Source organism: Capra hircus, chromosome 16 (genome assembly GCF_001704415.2).
Source record: "Capra hircus breed San Clemente chromosome 16, ASM170441v1, whole genome shotgun sequence".
Taxonomy (NCBI): domain Eukaryota; kingdom Metazoa; phylum Chordata; class Mammalia; order Artiodactyla; family Bovidae; genus Capra; species Capra hircus.
Window position 1 is genome coordinate 11,735,837 of NC_030823.1, and position 20,407 is coordinate 11,756,243.

The 20,407-nt window shown below is 36.7% G+C and overlaps 1 protein-coding gene across 2 annotated transcripts in view; it reads right to left on the reverse strand.

The window, feature by feature from the left end:
* The window catches only part of RGS18 (regulator of G-protein signaling 18), a 29,357-nt gene extending 9,325 nt beyond the window's left edge, over positions 1-20,032 (reverse strand). The window contains exons 1-3 of one of the 2 annotated variants that reach the window (XM_005690464.3): positions 19,737-20,032; positions 19,157-19,258; positions 18,084-18,145 (exon numbers count right to left, since the gene is read on the reverse strand). In XM_005690464.3, coding sequence (XP_005690521.2) covers positions 18,084-18,145; positions 19,157-19,258; positions 19,737-19,855 — 283 coding nt within the window. In that variant the 5' untranslated portion in view covers positions 19,856-20,032. The remainder of the gene's footprint in view (positions 1-18,083; positions 18,146-19,156; positions 19,259-19,736) is intronic. The other variant, XM_018060153.1, reaches the window with a different exon arrangement.

Here is a 20,407-nt window from a genome sequence, read left to right on the forward strand (position 1 = left end):
CATGAGTTTTGCCAAAGTGAGCCTCTACTGAGTGTTGGGTCCTTCTTAACATGCTAATATTCAAGTCTGCAAGGTTAGATTTTTGTGGAAAATGCCAGCCAGTGTGGCTTCAGATACCTTGACAAGCCTCCATGGAGGTACACAGCTCCATTTTGGATATCACTGTGGGTTATTCAAGCATATTCCCAATTTTTTTTGTCAACTATTTTATCAAATAAATTTGTTTTCATTCCAAATTTCCCATCAAGCAACTTGTTAATTTATTGAGAAAAAAAATATGTATTGAGTGCTGAGTATTTCCTGGACACTGATCTAGGTTTTGGGGATCCAGTTGTGCTGAAAATGTTTTATCATACTGGGACTTGAACACATGTGCCAGGATTTGAACTGGACCAAAACCCTGCTTGGGACTCTAACTCACATGGCTGGGACTCAAACCCAGCCAAAACTCACAGTAATGAAACTCGGGTTCCTGTTGTCTTATCACAGTGATAGGTAAGAAGTAGATTTGTTCAGAAACACACTCCACAGACAGCATGGGCCATCACAGAGGGTGAGTGAGCCTGTGAAATGTGGTGTGGTTAGCTTTTATGGGCTGGCATATTTCATAGGATAGTGAGTGGGATGCAAAGAACTGACTCATTAGAAAAGACTCTGATACTGGTAAAGATTGAAGGCAGGAGGAGAAGGGGACAACAGAGGATGAGCTGGCTGGATGGCATCACCGACTCCCTGGATATGAATTTGAGCAAGCTCAGGGAGTTAGTGATGGACAGGGAAGGCTGGCATGCTGCAGTCCATGGGCTCTCAAAGAGCTGGACACGATTGAGTGACTGAACTGAACTGAACAGAATGAGTGGGTGGGTTATTCCGACTCTTTTGGGGAGGGGGTTGAGATTTTAAGGAGTTGGGTCACTGCCCACTCTTTGGTCTTTTGATGGTGCCTTGGAACTGTCATGGTGCCTCTGGGTGTGTCATTTAGCTTGCTGATTGAGGATCAAGGTCCAGTTGAAGTTGACTTGTCTGCTATCTTGGACCCATTTGATTCTTATTGGTTTTTGTTGTGTCCTCAGGCTTTGTTGTTCTTTCAAAAGTTGTGCACTGCCCCTTTCCCTCCTGTTTCAGTACCTAGTAGACAAAATCCTTGCTTTGATTTTTAGAGTCTCACCTTAAATAGAAAGAGATATTGCATTCAAACTATAAAAAAGAAGAGGACCATAATAGAGTAAAAAGAACCAAATTTGCCTTTTGACAGCATATAACCATAAAACTTATGGATGGCATCACCGACTCAATGAACATGAGTTTGAGCAAACTCCAGGAGCTGGTGATGGACAGGGAGGCCTGGCGTGCTACAGTCCATGGGGTTGCAACGAGAAGGGCATGACTGACTGACTCGACTGAACTGAACTGAGTCATAAAACTAGACAAAATATCCAAACAGTCATTTTCACAGAGTGTAACTGGCAACAAGGCCTGGGAGCAGTGTGAGAAGAGAAACATATGAAGTGAGCCGTAGGTCTGCTCTTCCTTTTTACCTGAGAGTACCTATAAGGCTGGAACGGATACAGATGGAGCTCAACAAAGTTAAAAATCTTGTTGAGGAGGCAGAAATGAGTTTGGGGATCATAATATGTGTGGAATATATGGGTCAATGTATTAAGAAAAAAAAAAGAAACATGCAAAGGGTCCCTGGACATCAACATGCAGGTTCTCTGCCGATTCTTGGCTGAGGGTCACACTGTACATGGGCAGGGTAAACTCTGTGCAGCCCAGAAGAGTGTAGCTGCTGTGAGGCTGAGAGGTGAGTGGAGATCAGGAATTTCTGTAGGTATGGGAGGCTAGAGTTCTGACCCAGCCATAATGGAGGCACCCCACAAAGGTCATGTTTTTGTTTAAATACTTTGCCTAAAGGTAAAGTCTTTGTCCTCAAACTAATATACATTGGAAAGAGATTGGTTCTAAAGATCAATCTGATCAGAAATAATCCAGAGGATGCACCAGTGATTTAATCAGAAAAATAATGTAACAGCATAGTCTAAGACAGGATAATCTAGACTCCTATACCTTCCTTCTTGCTCATATGCAATAAATATTTATTAGGAATGCAAGGAATATCTAATGTGACCTATTATCAATAACAAAAGTAGCCAAGAGAAATTGACCACAAGGTATTTCAAATGTTAGAAATTGGACTTAGGATGTTATAAAAGCTGTTATTAATATGTTGAAGATGTAAAGTTTAAAAAAGACACAATCAGTGGATAGATGCAAAAACGCAGCAGAGAAATTAAACATATAGAAAACAATCAAGAGGAAATGATAGAACTAAAATGGAAAATATTTGAAGGAAAAAATTCATTGGATGGGTGTAATAACAGATTAAACTGCCTGAAAAGATCAGTAGACCCAGAAGACAAGTAGGTAGAAATTATTTAATCTAAGGCTAGTAGGAAAATTTCACAATTAGAGATATAGATTTTAATTCTATCCACTCATAAATTTATAGAACAAGTAGAATGTTAATGAGAATATATAAAACAGAATGGGAAAGATCAGAGATCTCTGCAAGAAAGTTAGAGATACCAAGGGAACATTTCATGCAAAGATGGGCACAATAAAGGACAGAAGTGGTATGGACCTAACAGAAGCAGAAGATATTAAGAAGAGGTGGCAAGAATACATAGAAGAAATGTACAAAAAAGATCTTCATGACCAAGATAATCACAATGGTGTGATCACTCACCTAGAGCCAGACATACTGGAATGTGAAGTCAAGTGGGCCTTAGAAAGCATCAATATGAACAAACTAGTGGAGGTGATGGAATTCCAGTTGAGCTATTTCAAATCCTGAAAGATGATGCTGTGAAAGTGCTACACTCAATATACCAGCAAATTTGGAAAACTCAGCAGTGGCCACAGGACTGGGAAAGGTCAGTTTTCATTCCAATCCCGAAGAAAGGCGATGCCAAAGAATGCTCAGTTTACTGCACAATTGCACTCATCTCACACGCTAGTAAAGTCATGCTCAAAATTTTCCAAGCCAGGCTTCAGCAATATGTGAACCGTGAACTTCCTGACGTTTGAGCTGGTTTTAGAAAAGGCAGAGGAACCAGAGATCAAATTGCCAAAATCCAGTGGATCATGGAAAAAGCAAGAGAGTTCCAGAAAAACATCTATTTCTGCTCTATTGACTATGCCAAAGCCTTTGGCTGTGAAGATCACAATAAACTGTGGAAAATTCTGAAAGAGACGGGAATACCAGACTACCTGACCTGCCTCTTGAGAAACCTGTATGCAGGTCAGGAAGCAACAGTTAGAACTGGACATGGAACAACAGACTGGTTCCAAATAGGAAAAGGAGTACGTCAAGGCTGTTATATTGTCACCCTGCTTATATAACTTAGATGCAGAGCACATCATGAGAAAGGCTGGGCTGGAAGAAGCAAAAGCTGGAATCAAGATTGCCGGGAGAAATATCAATAACCTCAGATATGCAGATGACACCACCCTTATGGCAGAAAGCAAAGAACTAAAGAGCCTCTTGATGAAAGTGAAAGAGGAGAGTGAAAAAGTTGGCTTAAAGCTCAACATTCAGAAAACGAAGATCATGGCATCCAGTCCCATCACTTCATGGGAAATAGATGGGGAAACAGTGGAAACAGTGTCAGACTTTATTTTTTTGGCTCCAAAATCACTGCAGATGGTGATTGCAGCCATGAAATTAAAAGATGCTTACTCCTTGGAAGGAAAGTTATGACCAACCTAGACAGCATATTAAAAACCAGAGATATTACTTTGCCAACAAAGGTCCATCTAGTCAAGGCTATGGTTTTTTCAGTGGTCATGTATGCATGTGAGAGTTGGACTGTGAAGACAGCTGAGCACTGAAGAATTGATGTATTTGAGCTGTGGTGTTGGAGAAGACTCTTGAGAGTCCCTTGGAATGCAAGGAGATCCAACCAGTCCAGTCTGAAGGAGATCAGCCCTGGGTGTTCTTTGGAAGGAATGACGCTAAAGCTGAAACTCCAATACTTTGGCCACCTCATGTGAATAGCTGACTCATTGGAAAAGACTCTGATGCTGGGAGGGATTGGGGGCAGGAGGAGACGGGGACAACAGAGGATGAGATGGCTGGATGGCATCACGGACTCAATGGACATGAGTCTGAGTGAACTCCGGGAGTTGGTGATGGACAGGGAGGTCTGGCGTGCTGTGATTCATGGGGTCGCAAAGAGTCAGACACGACTGAGCGACTGAACTGAACTGACCATTATCGACTAAATTGACTTAATTGACAACTATACAACATTCTACCAAACACATCTTTTCAAATATATGAGGAAGATTATCCAAGATGGAAAACAAGCTAGGATTTAAAAGAAGTTAAATAAACTTCAAAAAACTGTATCTTACAAAGTATGTCTGTTGCCCATAAGGGTTTTAGTCAAAATCAACTAGTAACATAGCTATAAAAGTCCCCAAATATTTGGAAATAAAATGTTACATGTAAATAATTTATAGGTCAAAAAAGAAATCACAAGAGAGATTAGAAACTATTGAATTATTGTAAAAATACAGCACATCCAAATTTGTGGAATACAGTTTATACTGTATTTATAAGAAAATTTACTGCATGAAATGCTGTACTTTACTAATAAAACATGGTCCAAGTTTCTACTTTAAGAAGCTTGAAAACCAAGAGCACATTAAGACCTCCATAAGTAGAAGGAAAAATTCATAAAATCATAGCAGAAGTCTATATAAAAGGAAACAAAGCACAGAGAAAAATTCTCAATGCTGAAAGTTAGTTCTTTCAAAACAGAACCCCAAGTGAGGCTGTTTAATAGTAGGAAGCAAATGAGTGGTATTATCACAGAATCTTAGAGATATTACAAAAACAGTAAAGATTATGAATGATTTTATGTCAATAAAGGTAATTTAAAATGGGAATATTATTTTTAAAAATACCTATCCAAATTGACATTGAAGTGGAAAATCTGCAACTCTAATTAATAAATAGATCTTTATGATAAAGATCTCCCCTCCCCCTCAAAATCAGTCTTTGAGCCCAGATTTTGTGAATTTCATCACAAATGTAAGAAAATAAATATTATAATCTTCCAGAAAACAGTGGAGGGATGAATAATTTCCTTCTTATTTTCAGAGGAGAGAATAACTTTTAATACCAAAACTTAAAATTATAACATGAATACCACCCCAGAAATAAAAATTAAGAAAGGAAAAGAAAATTATAGACCAATGATCATAGTCGTAAAGATTCTGAACAAAATACTATAGTCAACTTCAGCAATTTAAAGAGGGAGAAGCATATATTCTAGCATTAAGGCTAAAACAATTTTGAAGTAAATGATAGCTTTCTTTGTCTACTCAAGTCATTCTCAACTTATATTCATTTCTTTTATTCACTTGTCTCTAGAAGTAGTCTTCATAGTCCGTGGTTATTTGTAATATAATAAATTCCATACAGAGTGAAGTAAGAAAAATGGATATGGTAGAATTATGGCGATAGCTAAAAGGGTTTGCATTTATAACATGTTTAGAGGTTTTGAGGGCTGAGTGCTGTTTATATGCATGACTACATTTAGTATTTACAACAGATGTCTGGAATATATCCTACGGTCATTTACATAGCTGAGGAAACTGATAGTCATATAAATACAATTGTCCCAGATCTCACTTTTCAAACAAATGTATTGTAGAAGTGTAACTTTCTCAAGAAGGCTACATTTTCTGTCAGAGGTAGAGCCACGGTCCTCCAAAGAAGTCCATGCCCTAATTCTCAGAACCTGTGAATCTGTTACCTTACTGTAGAGAAAATGCTTTGCTAATTGATTAAGATCAAGGACCTTGAGAGGGGGGAATTATCATGAATTATGCAGGCAGACCCAATCTAATCATTCAGTCCTTAAAAGTGGAGGAGGAGGGCAGAGAAGTGGATCGGGGAGGCACAACGTAAGGAGCCCTGCTGCTGCCCTTGAAGGTGGAAGCAGATGTTCCCAAGCCAAAGAGCGTGATGGCTCCCAGAAGGTGAGAATGACCTTGATTTAGAGCAGGATTAAGGAGGCATTGGTCCAAAGTTTCAAAGAACTGAGTTCTGTCGGGAACCCAGGTGAGTAGGAAAGGGATTCTCAGCTAGACCTTCGGAAAATAACAAAAGTGTGCTGACACCTTGATTTTTTTCCGGTGAGCTTTCATGCTCCACTCCTGACCTATAAAACTACAAGATAATACATTTGTGTTGTTTTAAGTCCCTAACGTTGTCATAATTTGTTACAGCAGCCACAGGAAACCAATGCAGTCTTCAAATCATGTGTTATATATCACCACGTATCTCTCCTATATCTGGAACTTGTCCTCTTTGGCATGAAGCACTTTTTTTAATGTTGAAAGAAACTGTTTGATTATGTTAGAGATCCAGAAACTTAATGTGAGAAATCAGTAGCCAGAAGTGACACAACCTACAGACATTCCTTCTTAGGTGTGGGATCTCTCCAGGCACTACCGTAATGGAGGAGCCATGTGGGCCTCTTCTACTCCACAGCTCCTTCCATTGGTGTTTGCACTGGGATAAGGGGGGAGTCTGCTGTTTCTTTCCCTCAGTAAATTGATCCTGAGTGCCAGATGTTAGTGGCTAAACTTTACTGAAAAAGCTAGGAAGACAGGCAAAGGTCAGTCTCCATAAGAATTTGTGAAGGCATCCCAGGACTGACATACAACCCAGAGCTTGTCCACGGTGATTAGATGCTAGTAAGATAATTCCTAGTCAAGCACAACTGTCTTAGGAGGCCTTAGTGCTAAGCGCTTCATGGATAAGTCAACAAATTCTAGTCGCTGAAAAGAAGGAAGAACAATCAATGTCGGTGATATTGAACTACTCTTTTTCTTACTTCTCTGGCACAGTTAGTGTTTGATTTTCAAGATTTATTTCTCTTGCTGAGTAGTGTGATTTGGTCAGAATGTAGCAGGGACATATAAGTGGATAATGATTCCTTAAAGCATTTTGATAGATTTTCCCCAGATACCTAAAAATGTGTATATTTCAGAGTAAAGTTGATGGTTTACCTCTGTTTTTATTATTTTTAAGCCAAGATAGCTGTCAAAGTGAACACAGGGGGTCAGACATGTGGGTTCTATCCTGGCCTGGTGACCCATTAGCACTCATAGGGACTGTGATTCCTTAGTGTGTTCTGGTTTGATTTTCCTTTCCTCAGTTCCTTTCTCTCTCTCGAGCTTAGTACCTGAATGCCTGAAAAAGCAGTTTGAGTCATTATTATTGTGGATGATTCCTTTAATTTTTGAAAACTACCATTACAGCAGCAACCTTTCAAGACTTCGGGTAAAGCTGGAGCCCAGGCTGATGACTTTAGAAAGCAGGCTGAATAAGCATCATTTGGGTGCTGGTTGGCAACAGCTTGAAAACTTCTTTCTGTTCTATTTACATGACTAGAAAGATAGTTTTGTCTCACAATCTCTGGTTTTACTTTCTGTCCCTTTTCCCCCTTCTTCTCTAATGATCCTAGAGAGACTAAGGCACAACAGGCCTTTCAACCCTTAAATAAAAACTGCAACAGAATGTTGGCAATGTTAGGTGTGTGAAAGCAAAAACCACAGCATACACAACCACCTGTAGACCAATTGGCTTGACCCAGACTTTAGACGGTTCCTTAGTCATGCCCCAGCTTCTAGCCAGAACTTAAAAAAATATATTGAGAATTCCCCTTGGTGAATTTTTAATGTAACCAAAAACCACTGCTTACCACCCATACTTCCTTCCTCTTTCAAATTTCTAAAATGCTTGCCCTTTTGTCCTCCAATTAACATCCACTTTTTACTGGATTGAATACTAAATATATGTGTACTCTATGAATTTATCTCTCATAATTATCTACATTCTTTGCATTTCTAATAGATTTCTGAAATTTCTTATTTGCTTGGTAACAGCTATAAAATAGATTTCCAAGGAGAATCCCTTGACTAGGTATCAGGAAAGACAGCAAAATTATTGTGAGAACATGTTCAGATAACTCTAAGAAAGCAAAAGTGGTTACGTGGAAAAGTGCACTCAGATTTTGCAAAGCCTGTCACTGGGTGGTATTGCTCTGTGTTCTGGTGCAGATACTGCCTCTTCCCCTTTTGTTCCTAACCACTCCTCTGTTACTATTTAAATGGAAATTAAAGCAAAGCTAGCAAATAAAATGCCTTACAACAGAATGGTCTGTTCCAGGTCAAATCTAGATTGGAGAGAGGTAACTAAGAATACGTTTTATTGGTTTTATGGATAAAGTTACTTTGACCTCAGTGAAGGGAAAGGCTTTTTTGCATTTTATTCTATCCATATGTCACATGGAAGCATGGACTAATCAGTTTTTAAATACTGGATTATTCTTAAAGCCAGTTGATAAATAACTGTGACAATTTTAGGAGGAAATGGCTATTACTTTTCTTATTAATAAATCTCAAGTATAATAAACTGTTTTTTATATTGACACCTAAAGGGGATCATCCATTTGCCAGACAACTGAAAGTGTTACTCATTAAAAATAACTTCCTTCATCTATCTCTTAATTATTTGTGAAACACCTAGTATGAACCTGAAAACTGTAATATAAACTGTAATATAAACTGTAATATAAACTTACAGCAGCTGCAAGTTTTGAGTCTTTTATAAGTTATTGGTGCATTGCTATGTGCCTTTGATTAGGGAAGTTCCATTTAATTTTTAAAAATTTATTCATCTTTTTGTTGAAGGATAATTGCTTTACAGAATTTTGTTGTTTTCTGTGAAATCTCAACATGAATTAGCCATCAGTTCAGTTCAGTTTAGTTGCTCAGTCGTGTCCGACTCTTTCCGACCCCATGAATTGCAGCACGCCAGGGCTCCCTGTCCATCACCAACTCCTAGAGTTCACTCAAACTCACATCCATTGAGCCAGTGATGCCATCCAGCCAACTCATCCTCTGTCGTCCCTTTCTCCTCCTGTCCCCAATCCCTCCCAGCATCAGAGTCTTTTCTAATGAGACAACTCTTCGCATGAGGTGGCCAAAGTACTGCAGTTTCAGCTTCAGCATCATTCCTTCCAAAGAAATCCCAGGGCTGATCTCCTTCAGAATGGACCGGTTGGATCTCCTTGCAGTCCAAGGGACTCTCAAGAGTCTTCTCCAACACCACAGCTCAAAAGCATCAATTCTTCAGCGCTCTGCCTTCTTCACAGTCCTACTCTCACATCCATACATGACTACTGGAAAAACCATAGCCTTGACTAGATGGACCTTTGTTGGCAAAGAAATGTCTCTGCTTTTTAATATGCTGTCTAGGTTGGTCATAACTTTCCTTCCAAGGAGTAAGCATCTTTTAATTTCATGGCTGCAGTCACCATCTGCCGTGATTTTGGAGTCCTCAAAAATAAAGTCTGACACTGTTTCCACTGTTTCCCCATCTATTTCCCATGAAGTGATGGGACCAGATGCCATGATCTTCGTTTTCTGGATGTTGAGCTTTAAGGCAACTTTTTCACTCTCCTCTTTCACTTTTATCAAGAGGCTCTTTAGTTCTTTGCTTTCTGCCATAAGGGTGGTGTCATCTGCATATCTGAGGTTATTGATACTTCTCCCAGCAATCTTGATTCCAGCTTTTGCTTCTTCTAGCCAAGCCTTTCTCATGATGTACTCTGCATCTAAGTTAAATAAGCAGGGTGACAATATACAGCCTTGACATACTCCTTTTCCTATTTGGAACCAGTCTGTTGTTCCATGTCCAGTTCTAACTGTTGCTTCCTGACCTGCATACAGGTTTCTCAAGAGGCAGGTCAGGTGGTCTGGTATTCCCATCTCTTTCAGAATTTTCCACAGTTGATTGTGATCCTCTCAGCCAAAGGCTTTGGCATAGTCAATAAAGCAGAAATAGATGTTTTTCTGGAACTCTCTTGCTTTTTGCATGATCCAGCGGATGTTGGCAATTTAATCTCTGGTTCCTCTCCTTTTCTAAAAGCAGTTTGAACATCTGGAAGTTCATGGTTCACATATTGCTGAAGCCTGGCTTGGAGAATTGTGAATATTACTTTACTAGCGTGTGAGATGAGTGCAATTGTGTAGTAGTTTGAGCATTCTTTGGCGTTGCCTTTCTTCGGGATTGGAATGAAAACTGACCTTTTCCAGTCCTGTGGCCACTGCTGAGTTTTCCAATTTGCTGGCATATTGAGTGCAGCACTTTCACAGCATCATCTTTCAGGATTTGAAATAGCTCAACTGGAATTCCATCACCTCCACTAGCTTTGTTCGTAGTGATGCTTTCTAAGTCCCACTTGATTTCACATTCCAGGATGTCTGGCTCTAGGTGAGTGATCACACCATCATGACTATCTAGGTATACGTATATCCCCTTCCTTTTGAACCTCCCTCCCACCTCTCTCCCCATCCCACTCCTCTAGGTTGATACAGAGCCCCTGTTTGAGTTTTCTGAGCCAAACAGCAAGTTCCCGTTGGCCATCTATTTTACATATGGTAATGTAAGTTTCCAGATTACTCTTTCCACACATCTCATCCTCTCCTCCCCTCTCCCCATTGTCCATAAGTCTATTCTCTATGTCCATTTCTCCATTGCTGCCCAGTAAATAAATTTTTCAGTACCATTTTCTAGATTCTATATATATGTACTAGAGTATGATATTTATCTTTCTCTTTCTGACTTACTTCATTTTGTATAATAGGTTGTAGGTTCATCCACCTATTGGAACTGACTCAAAGGCATTCTTTTTTATGACTGATTAATACTCCATTGTGTAAATGTACCACAACTTCTTTATCCATTCATCTGTCAATGGACATCTAGGTTGCTTCCATGTTCTAGCTATTGTAAATAGTTCTGCAATGAAAATGAGATACATGTATCTTTTTCAATTTTGTTTTCTTCAGGGTACATGCCTAGGAGTGGGATTGCTGGGTCATATGGTGGTTTTATTCCTAGTTTTTTAAGGAATCTCCATACTGTCTTCCATAGTGGCTGTATCAATTTACATTCCCACCAATAGTGCAAGAGTGTTCATTTTCTCCACACCCTCTCCAGCATTTATTGTTTGTAGACTTTTTGATGATGGCCATTCTGACCTGTGTGAGGTGATATCTCATTGTAGTTTTGATTTGCATTTCTCTAATAAAGAGTGATGCTGAGCATCTTTTCATGCGTTTGTTAGCCATCTGTATGTCTTCATTGGAGAAATGTCTGTTTAGGTCTTTTTCCCACTTTTTGATTGGGTTGTTTGTTTTTCTGGTATTGAGTTGTATGTGCTATTTGTATATTTTAGAAATTAATCCTTTGTCAGTTGTTTCAGTGCTATTATTTTCTCCCATTCTGAGGGCTGTCTTTTCACCTTGCTTATAGTTTCCTTTACTATGCAAAAGGTTTAAGTTTAATCAGGTCCCATTTGTTTACTTTTGTTTTTGTTTACATTATTCTAGGAGATGGGTCATAGAGGATCTTGCTTTGATTTATGCCATCGAGTGTTCTGCCTATGTTTTCCTCTAAGAATTTTACAGTTTCTGGTCTTACATTTAGCTCTTTAATCCATTTTGAGTTAAGAGTAAGTCCTGTTCTACCCATTTATACAGATGAAGAAGCTGGAGTTCAGAGAGTTAAGTTGCCCTGAATCTTACAGGTAGAGAAAGATGGTACAAGGGTTTGAACCTAGGTTTATTTGGATTACAATTATAGAACATTTATCACTTAAGTGCATAAAACAACAAAGTCTTGACTGTTGGGAATATGGAGATTAACAGGCAAGACAAACATGTATAGCTAAGGAAGGAAAATTTCAGGGGTGACTAACTCTGGCGTTTGTGTATGTGTGTGCACCCCCAGCCGTGTCTGACTCTTTGCAACCCATGGATTGTAGACCACCAGGCTCCTCTGCCCAAGGGATTTTCCCAGCAAGAATATTAGAGTGTGTTGCCATTTCCTTCTCCAGGGGATCTTCCCCACCCAGGGATCTAACCCATGTCTCCTGCATTAACAGGAAGATTCTTTAACACTGTACCACCCAGGGAACCAAATTGCTTAAGATTGTTTTTAGAAGCTTGCCAGAAATAACATAAGTGTTACTTAAATATCGTCCTTCAGGAATCCACAGAGCACGAATGAGTGTTAGCTCTGCACAGCCGCTGTGCTTTGAAATATCATCCAGAGCCCTTTGTTACTATGCTTAGTCTTAAGCTTGATACAGACATTGGAAATGAAGTCACAGCATTAACATTAGGAAAAGCGCTGTGCGCTACAAGTGCTTGTGGCGAGTTAATCAAGAGTGAATGGATTTTGTTGGCATAATACGAACATAATAGGGAAGAATAAATACTAAATAGAGAAACAAATTAATGATGAATGAGAAGAAAGTTAATTTATTTAAAACTTTAAGTAAGTGACTTTTTAAATAATTATACACCATGTTGTGCAGGATTATCCTAGCATACTGGTTATTTCCTGTTTCTCTAGGCACTTTGAGCAGCTGCATGAAGTCAGGTCACAATGGAACCATTTCTCACACAGAAGCAATAACTTACTAAAGACTTCTTCAGAAAGAAGCAGTGGTGATGCCTCTGCCAAAAGTGCTTGATAGAACCTGGGATTAGAATTTACCCTGGAAGAAGCTGGCTCAGTGTGTCATACAAACAAAATGCTTGTAATTGCGTGCTTCTAAATTGAAACTCTGGCATCTGTTGGAGTATTTTTCTCATGCCAAGAAACCAAATGAAACAAAAAGTCAAAACTGAAGCTGAAAACCCAAGTACAGTGTAATATGCTAAGTACTAGGTTACCTTGCTTCTCCTTTGTTATTTGGCTTTTGACCTGCCACAGAATGTTGTGGTTACTTTTGCAATATTGATGTATTTGTGTGGTCCATTTATAACTTAGATTGGACTTTACCTTTTGTTTTTGGAGAAATCAAGTAACTGCTTGTTTGTTATAGGTCAGCTTGATTCAGAAATTTAACTTTGCAGAACCCAGGAATCTCTTATCTTGCAGAACACCAGTAACTGAAAATTGGGAAGGGCAACTTGAAAACCCACAAGGTGAAATGTGTAAGAAGCGCTCATTTCCTTTCCCAAAGGAGAAGTGAGCATTTCCCTGTAGCCTTTACTCAAAGTCAGTGATATGTATTTTCCACAGTATAATCAGCTCATATTTTTAAGTCAAGGGGGTGAAATGATTTACATATTCTACTTTTATCTTATCTTGCTATGAATTATTCTCAAAATGAAGCTTAGTATAATCACAATTTAGGGTGCAAAATGTCCAAGCCAATAAAGTCCAAGCCAATACTTGTCAATAAAAAGGCTAAAAAAATTGGTATTATTTGTAATGGCTTGAAAAAAGGAAATAAACAGGCAGGGTTTTTCTTTTTAAATTGATAGAGATTCCCTTCACAAGAAGTAAACTTCTATTTCAAACATTAGGTATCAAGTATATGAGGCGGTTAGAAAATCTTTCTATCATCAATCACTCTTCCATATTCTAGATGTATGTCTATAAAATCCTGCAAAACTTCTGAAAAAGTTTATCAGCAATTAAAGTTCAAACTCTAACCTGTTACCTTCTCCAAATCTCCCCCCTCCATTTCTGATAGATAAAAAGCACTGTTATGTTCCTATTAATACAGAACAGAATCTAGGGGTGTTTGGCTCATCCTTTTTTGTTCATCTTTTTCTTCACGATCTCACTTTATAACATCTATACACATTCAGTCAATCATCAAGTTCATCCATTTTCATTCCAAAATAGCCCTTAACTTGAGGTTAACTTTGACATTTGTAACAGCCTTGTATGTAGTCCTTAACATATGCATAGAATTCTACCTTTCTGTCCATCAGAGTAAGCCTTCTAACGAGCAAACTCTTCTGAAATTTGTTCACAACTTGATTTTCTAACATGTCTGTTCACTACTCTGCCTCAGTGAAAGAGACCTGCTTGCTCTCCTAGGTTACATTCAAATTGCTTATTTTTCTGGCCTTTTTCCTGCCTTTTTCTCTACTCAAAAATAACCTCTGCCTGTTGAAATCTTGCACACATCTACATAATTTCCATTTAATGATTTTCTAAAGCCTACATGAAACATTGTGAGTTCTATAGGCTGTTTTTAAAAATTGTTTTTGAAACAATTGTTTTAAAAAATTGTCATTTGGCCAATTGTTTTGCACATGATGTTATTCAGCAGCAATGTTTTACTTTCAAAATTGTGTTAAGCAGAGCCATATAGACATATGCATACAAATACACTTACATGTGTGAGTGTAAATATATATGTATATAATTTTGTTGGAATTTATTGATTTGCTAAGTTCATTTTGGTAACATTTATTTTCATAAAGTCAATAAGAAAGAAGACTGATGACTAAATTTGAAACTGATGATTCTGAACAACAGATAAGCTGATCCTGGTTTTTGATTGATTGTTTGTTTTTCTTAAACGACATCATTGATATGTATGAATAGCCTTAAATTACAGATTTTTATGATTTATTTTGCCATTTCAGACAAATCTGTCAATCAACAATGAAGGCAGGGGAAAATTATCCTAATATCTGCATAGAAACACATGAGGAACAGAAGTAAAATTATTTATGGACTGTGTTGTGTTAAATTTACTATATAACATGTTTGAGTCCATTTTTTAAAGATGATCATTTGCTTTTAGGGTAACATTTACAGAAAAGTTAGGAGGCTCAGACAGAACTGCCTCACACCATACCTGCAGTTCCCTCCTATTATTAACATCTTATATTGGTAAGGTCCATTAGTTACAATTAATAAACAGATACTGATTCACTGTTACTAACTAAAGTCCCTACTTTGATTATATTTCCTTGGATTTTATGTTTTGTGCCTTTTATCAATTTTAAGAGAGTTTAGTTACATTTTAGAAATGAAATTTGAATATAATAGTGGAATTATCAAAATACTCTACGGATTCTTTAGTTTCTGTGGAGCATAGCAAAAACAATGTTCTTTCTGTTTAGCCTTGTCTATTATCTGTCATCCTCAGCCACCCTTTTTCAAATTATTTTTCTCAATAAAAAATTATGTTCTCTCCAGTTCACTAAATAAAATGCAGTGTTTAATGCCCTGTGCTTCTGTTGGCTTTCTGCTTGGATGATCTCTTTCTCTGTTTGTCCAGCTAGTGAATTTTTTATTAATCCCCTAAAATCTAACATAAGAACCTTCTACTCTATGGCTCCATTTCTTAAAATGCCAATACTTATTCTATTTTGGTTTTAGGATCAGGCATTTTTGTCAAATATTCAAATTTCTCATGTATTTTGTTTTGACTTATCACTTCACTCTCTATTTGACTAATTTAATACATTTCCATTTCCTTTGTATAGATATGACATACAGAATTTGAGAAAATTGCACGTTTAACTAAAGGGAAATCCTATAAAATCTGGTAAAGTTCTGATGTGTGTGTATGTGTGTGCATGAGTATAGGAACTTTCCTTTTTTTTTTTCTTTCTGGCCTACAGTTAAGTCAATAGAAATGAGCTGAATTTAACCATTGCAACCATGAGAATTTTTAGGTGACTATTTTAAGCTTTATAGCTTAATATTACAAAAAGATTTGCAATTTAGAAAAACTGGATTTGGGGGATTGATAAAAAGAATACCATTAACATAATTTTTTGGAAGTCCAATATAATTTAGTTATCACTTTGATCATGAGCAATAATAGTTCCTCCCACTGAAATTTAACCCTATAAGTGATGCTAATACAGCTTGGAGTAGGTTGCAAAACAGAAAAAGGTTATTACAGAAAAAGATGATAATTATTTTTTATAATAACAGAAACCATTTACATTCAAATAGTGCCAAACAGCTATTGGCTTCTTACATATCATTTAATCCTGAGAGAAATTTATTCATATTGGCACTAAAGGCATTGCTATCTCCATTTAGAGTTGAGGAAGCTGAATGTGAAAGTGATTAGGAAGCTTAATTAAGGGTATACAACCATTGTGTTACAGAAGAGAAGTAAAGTGAAGTGAAAGTCACTCTGTCATGTCTGACTATTCGTGATCCCATGGACTATACACTCCACGTAATTCTCCAGGCCAGAATACTGGAGTGGGTAGCCTTTCCCTTCTCCAGGGGATCTTCCCAATCTAAGGATCAAACCCAGGTCTCCCACATTGCAGGCAGATTCTTTACCAGCTGAGTCACAAGGGAAGCCCTACAGAAGAGAACCAGAACTCAGATCTCTAAAGGAGTCCAAGACTAACATTTTTCTTAGCAACAGATCTCATTCTATAACTCAAGCACTTAATATTTACCAGGTGATGTGCTGGGTTTGGAGATCCATATATGAAAAGTCATGTTTCCTTACAATAAACATTTAAATTAGAAAAAAAGAAAAAAAAAAGTGAATTCCATTTCTTTTTTTTTCCTTCCCTGACTAATGAAGAGGCTCAAGGGCTGAGTTGTGCCCAAGTGTTGGAAATAATAGGAGATTAAAAAAAGAAATAAGTTTTGGGAGGCATGAATTACAGAGGAAAGTTTCACACAGGCTGTTAGTTAGATAAATACCTGAACTCAGTCGCCATGGAGATGAGAATGGGAGACAAGTTCAACAAAACATTTGGCAAGAATTTTAACAAAAGTCAAGATGTGACTGGATATTGGGAATGAAAAAAAATGGGTAGTTGAAGAAAGCTGTTCACATTATTTTTCTCCAAATAGGGAGTGATAAAGCATTACAGTGAAATGAGGGTGGAGTAACACATTAACTTTTTTCAGCATAAACTTCCTTTCTTACCACGGCTCTCCATCTTCACTGATGACATTCTTGCCTAAACTTAAGCCTTGATTTCTCTATCTATACTTTTTCTTTCTCTGAGTCAATATAACAATCCAGAGGCAGAATCTATTTTCATTGGAAGTGGGAGAGTCTTCGGGGATTGTCTGCAGAAATAGGATTCTAGGAGAATGTGAACTAGTTGCCAAAACCTTATAGAGGGTGAACAGTTAGGGATGAGAATACTGCAGGACATGAAGACAGGCTAGACAAGCTGGTTTCAACGAACAGTGCACAGTACTTGGGGCTGAATTACGAGTCCTGAGCTCAGCTGACCCAGCAATAGGAGCGCCTGCTTCCAGTAGACACCGTGGATGTGGAAACCACTGACAGTGCTGTAAACAGTAGTCAGCCAGAGCTCATTCAAAGAATAAGATAAGGAATAGGACTTGGATATACAAATAAAAGTTGTGGACTAGATGAAACCTGTGGCTATTTGGCAGTGATAAAGTGTTGCTTTTTAAGCAGACTCTGCATGATTTAGTGTGGGGAAACAATGAACCCTGTGTTTTTTTAACCTCATTGCCTACTTAGCTTAACCTGTTAATTTTCCTACCTGAAAGAAATCTGAATAAAGGTAAGAAAAAAATTGCTTACTCACCTGCTGCCTTATGAAAGTTGACTCTTAAAAAGTTGCAATTCTGGCAGCCTGTTCTTAACCCTTAACTCATGATTTGTCCTTACTTTCCATCTCATCTACAAAGCTCCACCTTAAACCTCAGCTCCTCTGCAAAATTCTGATGACTGATTCAATCAGTGAATATTTATAAAATTAAACAACATCTCTTCTCATGAAGGTTTCTAAAATGTCCATCAAGAGAACTACTCTATATATTTTTGATCATTTAACAATAAAAATAACAGATAATATGGGATTTAATAAAACCAAGTTTCTCATTCACAAATTATAAACACTGAAAATTTTTATTCATCCAGTGGGTGAAACTGGATGAAACTATCCATCCAGCACCAAGAAATATTTTATCCACAAAAAGTAGTTTTTAATAGCATAAAAATATTTGAACAATACTCTTTATTTTTAAACAAAAAATACTGTTTATTTGTTAACCAGTCTATTATTTAGTAATTTTTATGAATCAGAAACTCAGATTGCTGTATAGTTTCAATCAGGCTAAATTTTCATGACAGCCTGTTTTTGTACCGTTACATACAAATTTCATATACTTTTCCATTAAATAATAAAATATTTGGGAAAATAGCACTAACCTTTATGGGAAAGCAGTTTGTCAAATGATTCACCCCATTTTATTGCTTCTTCTGTGGAGATTCTGTTTGAGAAACAAAATGTTTTATACTGGAGCATGCAGGAAGTCTATTTATGTTTCTGCTGCAATATATGTTATCATACTGCTCTTTTTGGTCATATTTCACAGGATTTCTCCTTTGATTATTATATGAAAGATCAAAAGTATTAGTCAAACTTCTTTTGGATTTTGCCTATCAGATGATGTGTTAAAATAACATTATCCTCTCTTGAATTATTTTATTTGTAAACAGAAAAACGAATCATGTCTTCAGTTAAAAACAAAGAAAAGGAAACCAGGTCAGTTATCTTTCTTAATTCATCAAATAGAAGAACCTAAACTGACAGTATCTTTTAGTCAAACTTTTTTTTTAACTGCAATTTCCTTGAAACTTTTACCACAATATGCAGCAATTTAAAAAAAAAATAGATACAGGAAGTTTGACTAATTAAGCTTTAAAGGTGTAAGAAATATGAAATGTTTTTAATGTAATAAATGTTTTAGAAATGATAATTGAGAGAATTGAATATATTTGTCATGTATCTTTTATTGGTCATATTTTCTGTTTGGAAGAATTTGTATTATCCTAGTATATAAGCTTATTCCATTTTCTTTTTAAACTAAAGAAATGGCTAAAAATGACATGACATCCCTTTTTGTGTTTTACTTTATGTTATACCCAGGGCGTTTTTTCCGAACTGCTGAAGAAAGAGATGAATAGCACTTTTCAATGACATTGTGCACACTCTTAATGAGTATTTCATCAGTTTATAAGGAGTAAAATATATCATTTAAAATTGACAGGCATATAATTTTAAAAGAACATCTTTAAATTTTTATGAGATTATTTAATTCAAGCTATTAAAATAGTTTAATTTTATGGAATATTTCTAGTTTTTTTTGAAATGAGATCTCTAACCTTCCTTATATTACTGTATAATTTCCAATAAAATTGGAATCCCTAATTTCCTCTTTCTTAAATCTTTAATGATAGAATCAGCAAAATGTCCCCACAAATAATTACAAGTTATTCACCTTGTTTCTTTGGCCAATTGCCCAGATCTACTGGAGGGAGTATCATCGTAAAACACAGGTTTCTGCACCAGAAGACTTAACCTATTTCTTTTTTCCTTAGCTCTGTAATGAAAAGGCATTAGCTTCAGGACAATTTGGATGACAATTAAAATCTCTCTTTCTGACTGTCAAACAGATTTGTGACTGGTAATCACATGAACACCCTTTCTCACCCACCTCCACTCCTGACACACTCACAGTGGTCTTGAGCGTCTTATTTAAATACTATGTTTGTGAGGAATTAAGATAGCACATGTGAAATATACTTATTTTTCCCCCCACCATGACTATAAAATATTTGAGATTATATTTCAGTAAGTATTATTACTGGTTCTTCTGTGTGGTTAAAATTGTTGGACTTAAAAAAAAGGGAACACTTTAGATTTAACAATTGTTTACTCCTAATAAATACTTTTTTTCAGTTGTAACAGTACAATCAATATATTTTCAATCAGATATTTTAAAAACAACTGCTAACAAATATTCAACGTCAATCATGTTTTTAAAAGTAAAATGCTGATTTTTTAAATTATGATTTTACCTGATTTTGGCTTCTTTGCTTGTTTCTTCTTTTCCTGAACCGTGTATTAACTTGAAAATAGTTTTTTCTTTTGGTTCGCACATACTTAATTGAGAAAAGAAAACCAATGATGTTTCCATCTTCTCTAAAATGAAGAGATGTCTAATTTATTACATCTTTCACTTGTTAATGCTACTGCCTCATTATACATGGTGTAGTAAAAAGTTATCTTGATTCTGTCAGCAAACTTTAAAAAAAAAACAAGAGCTTATGCTTCTGTCTCTGCAAAAATATAGAACTGAGGAACTGAAGTACAATTCGGTCCAGAGTTGTTTAGGGAAATGATACTACAAATTTGCAAAGGCTTCTTGGTCTCCAAGATAAAGACTAGTATAACCACAGTGCCACTTCTCTTTCTAGTTTGTGCAACCAGATGATGCTTTAATAGACTCAAATGACACTGTCATTTCCCACAGGAACTTTTTGAAAAGGACTTTAACGTGTGTAGTATGCGTTAAAATGTATCAGGGCAAAGTCCTACACTAATCATTAGGATATATTTCCCTTGTTCTTAAAAAAGTATTTTTCCTAATTTAATTACATTGAATTAGGTAAATTACATTTAGTGACATGTCATGTAATATTAATCACATTTACTTAACATAATGTGTCAAAATAAGAATATAAATCAT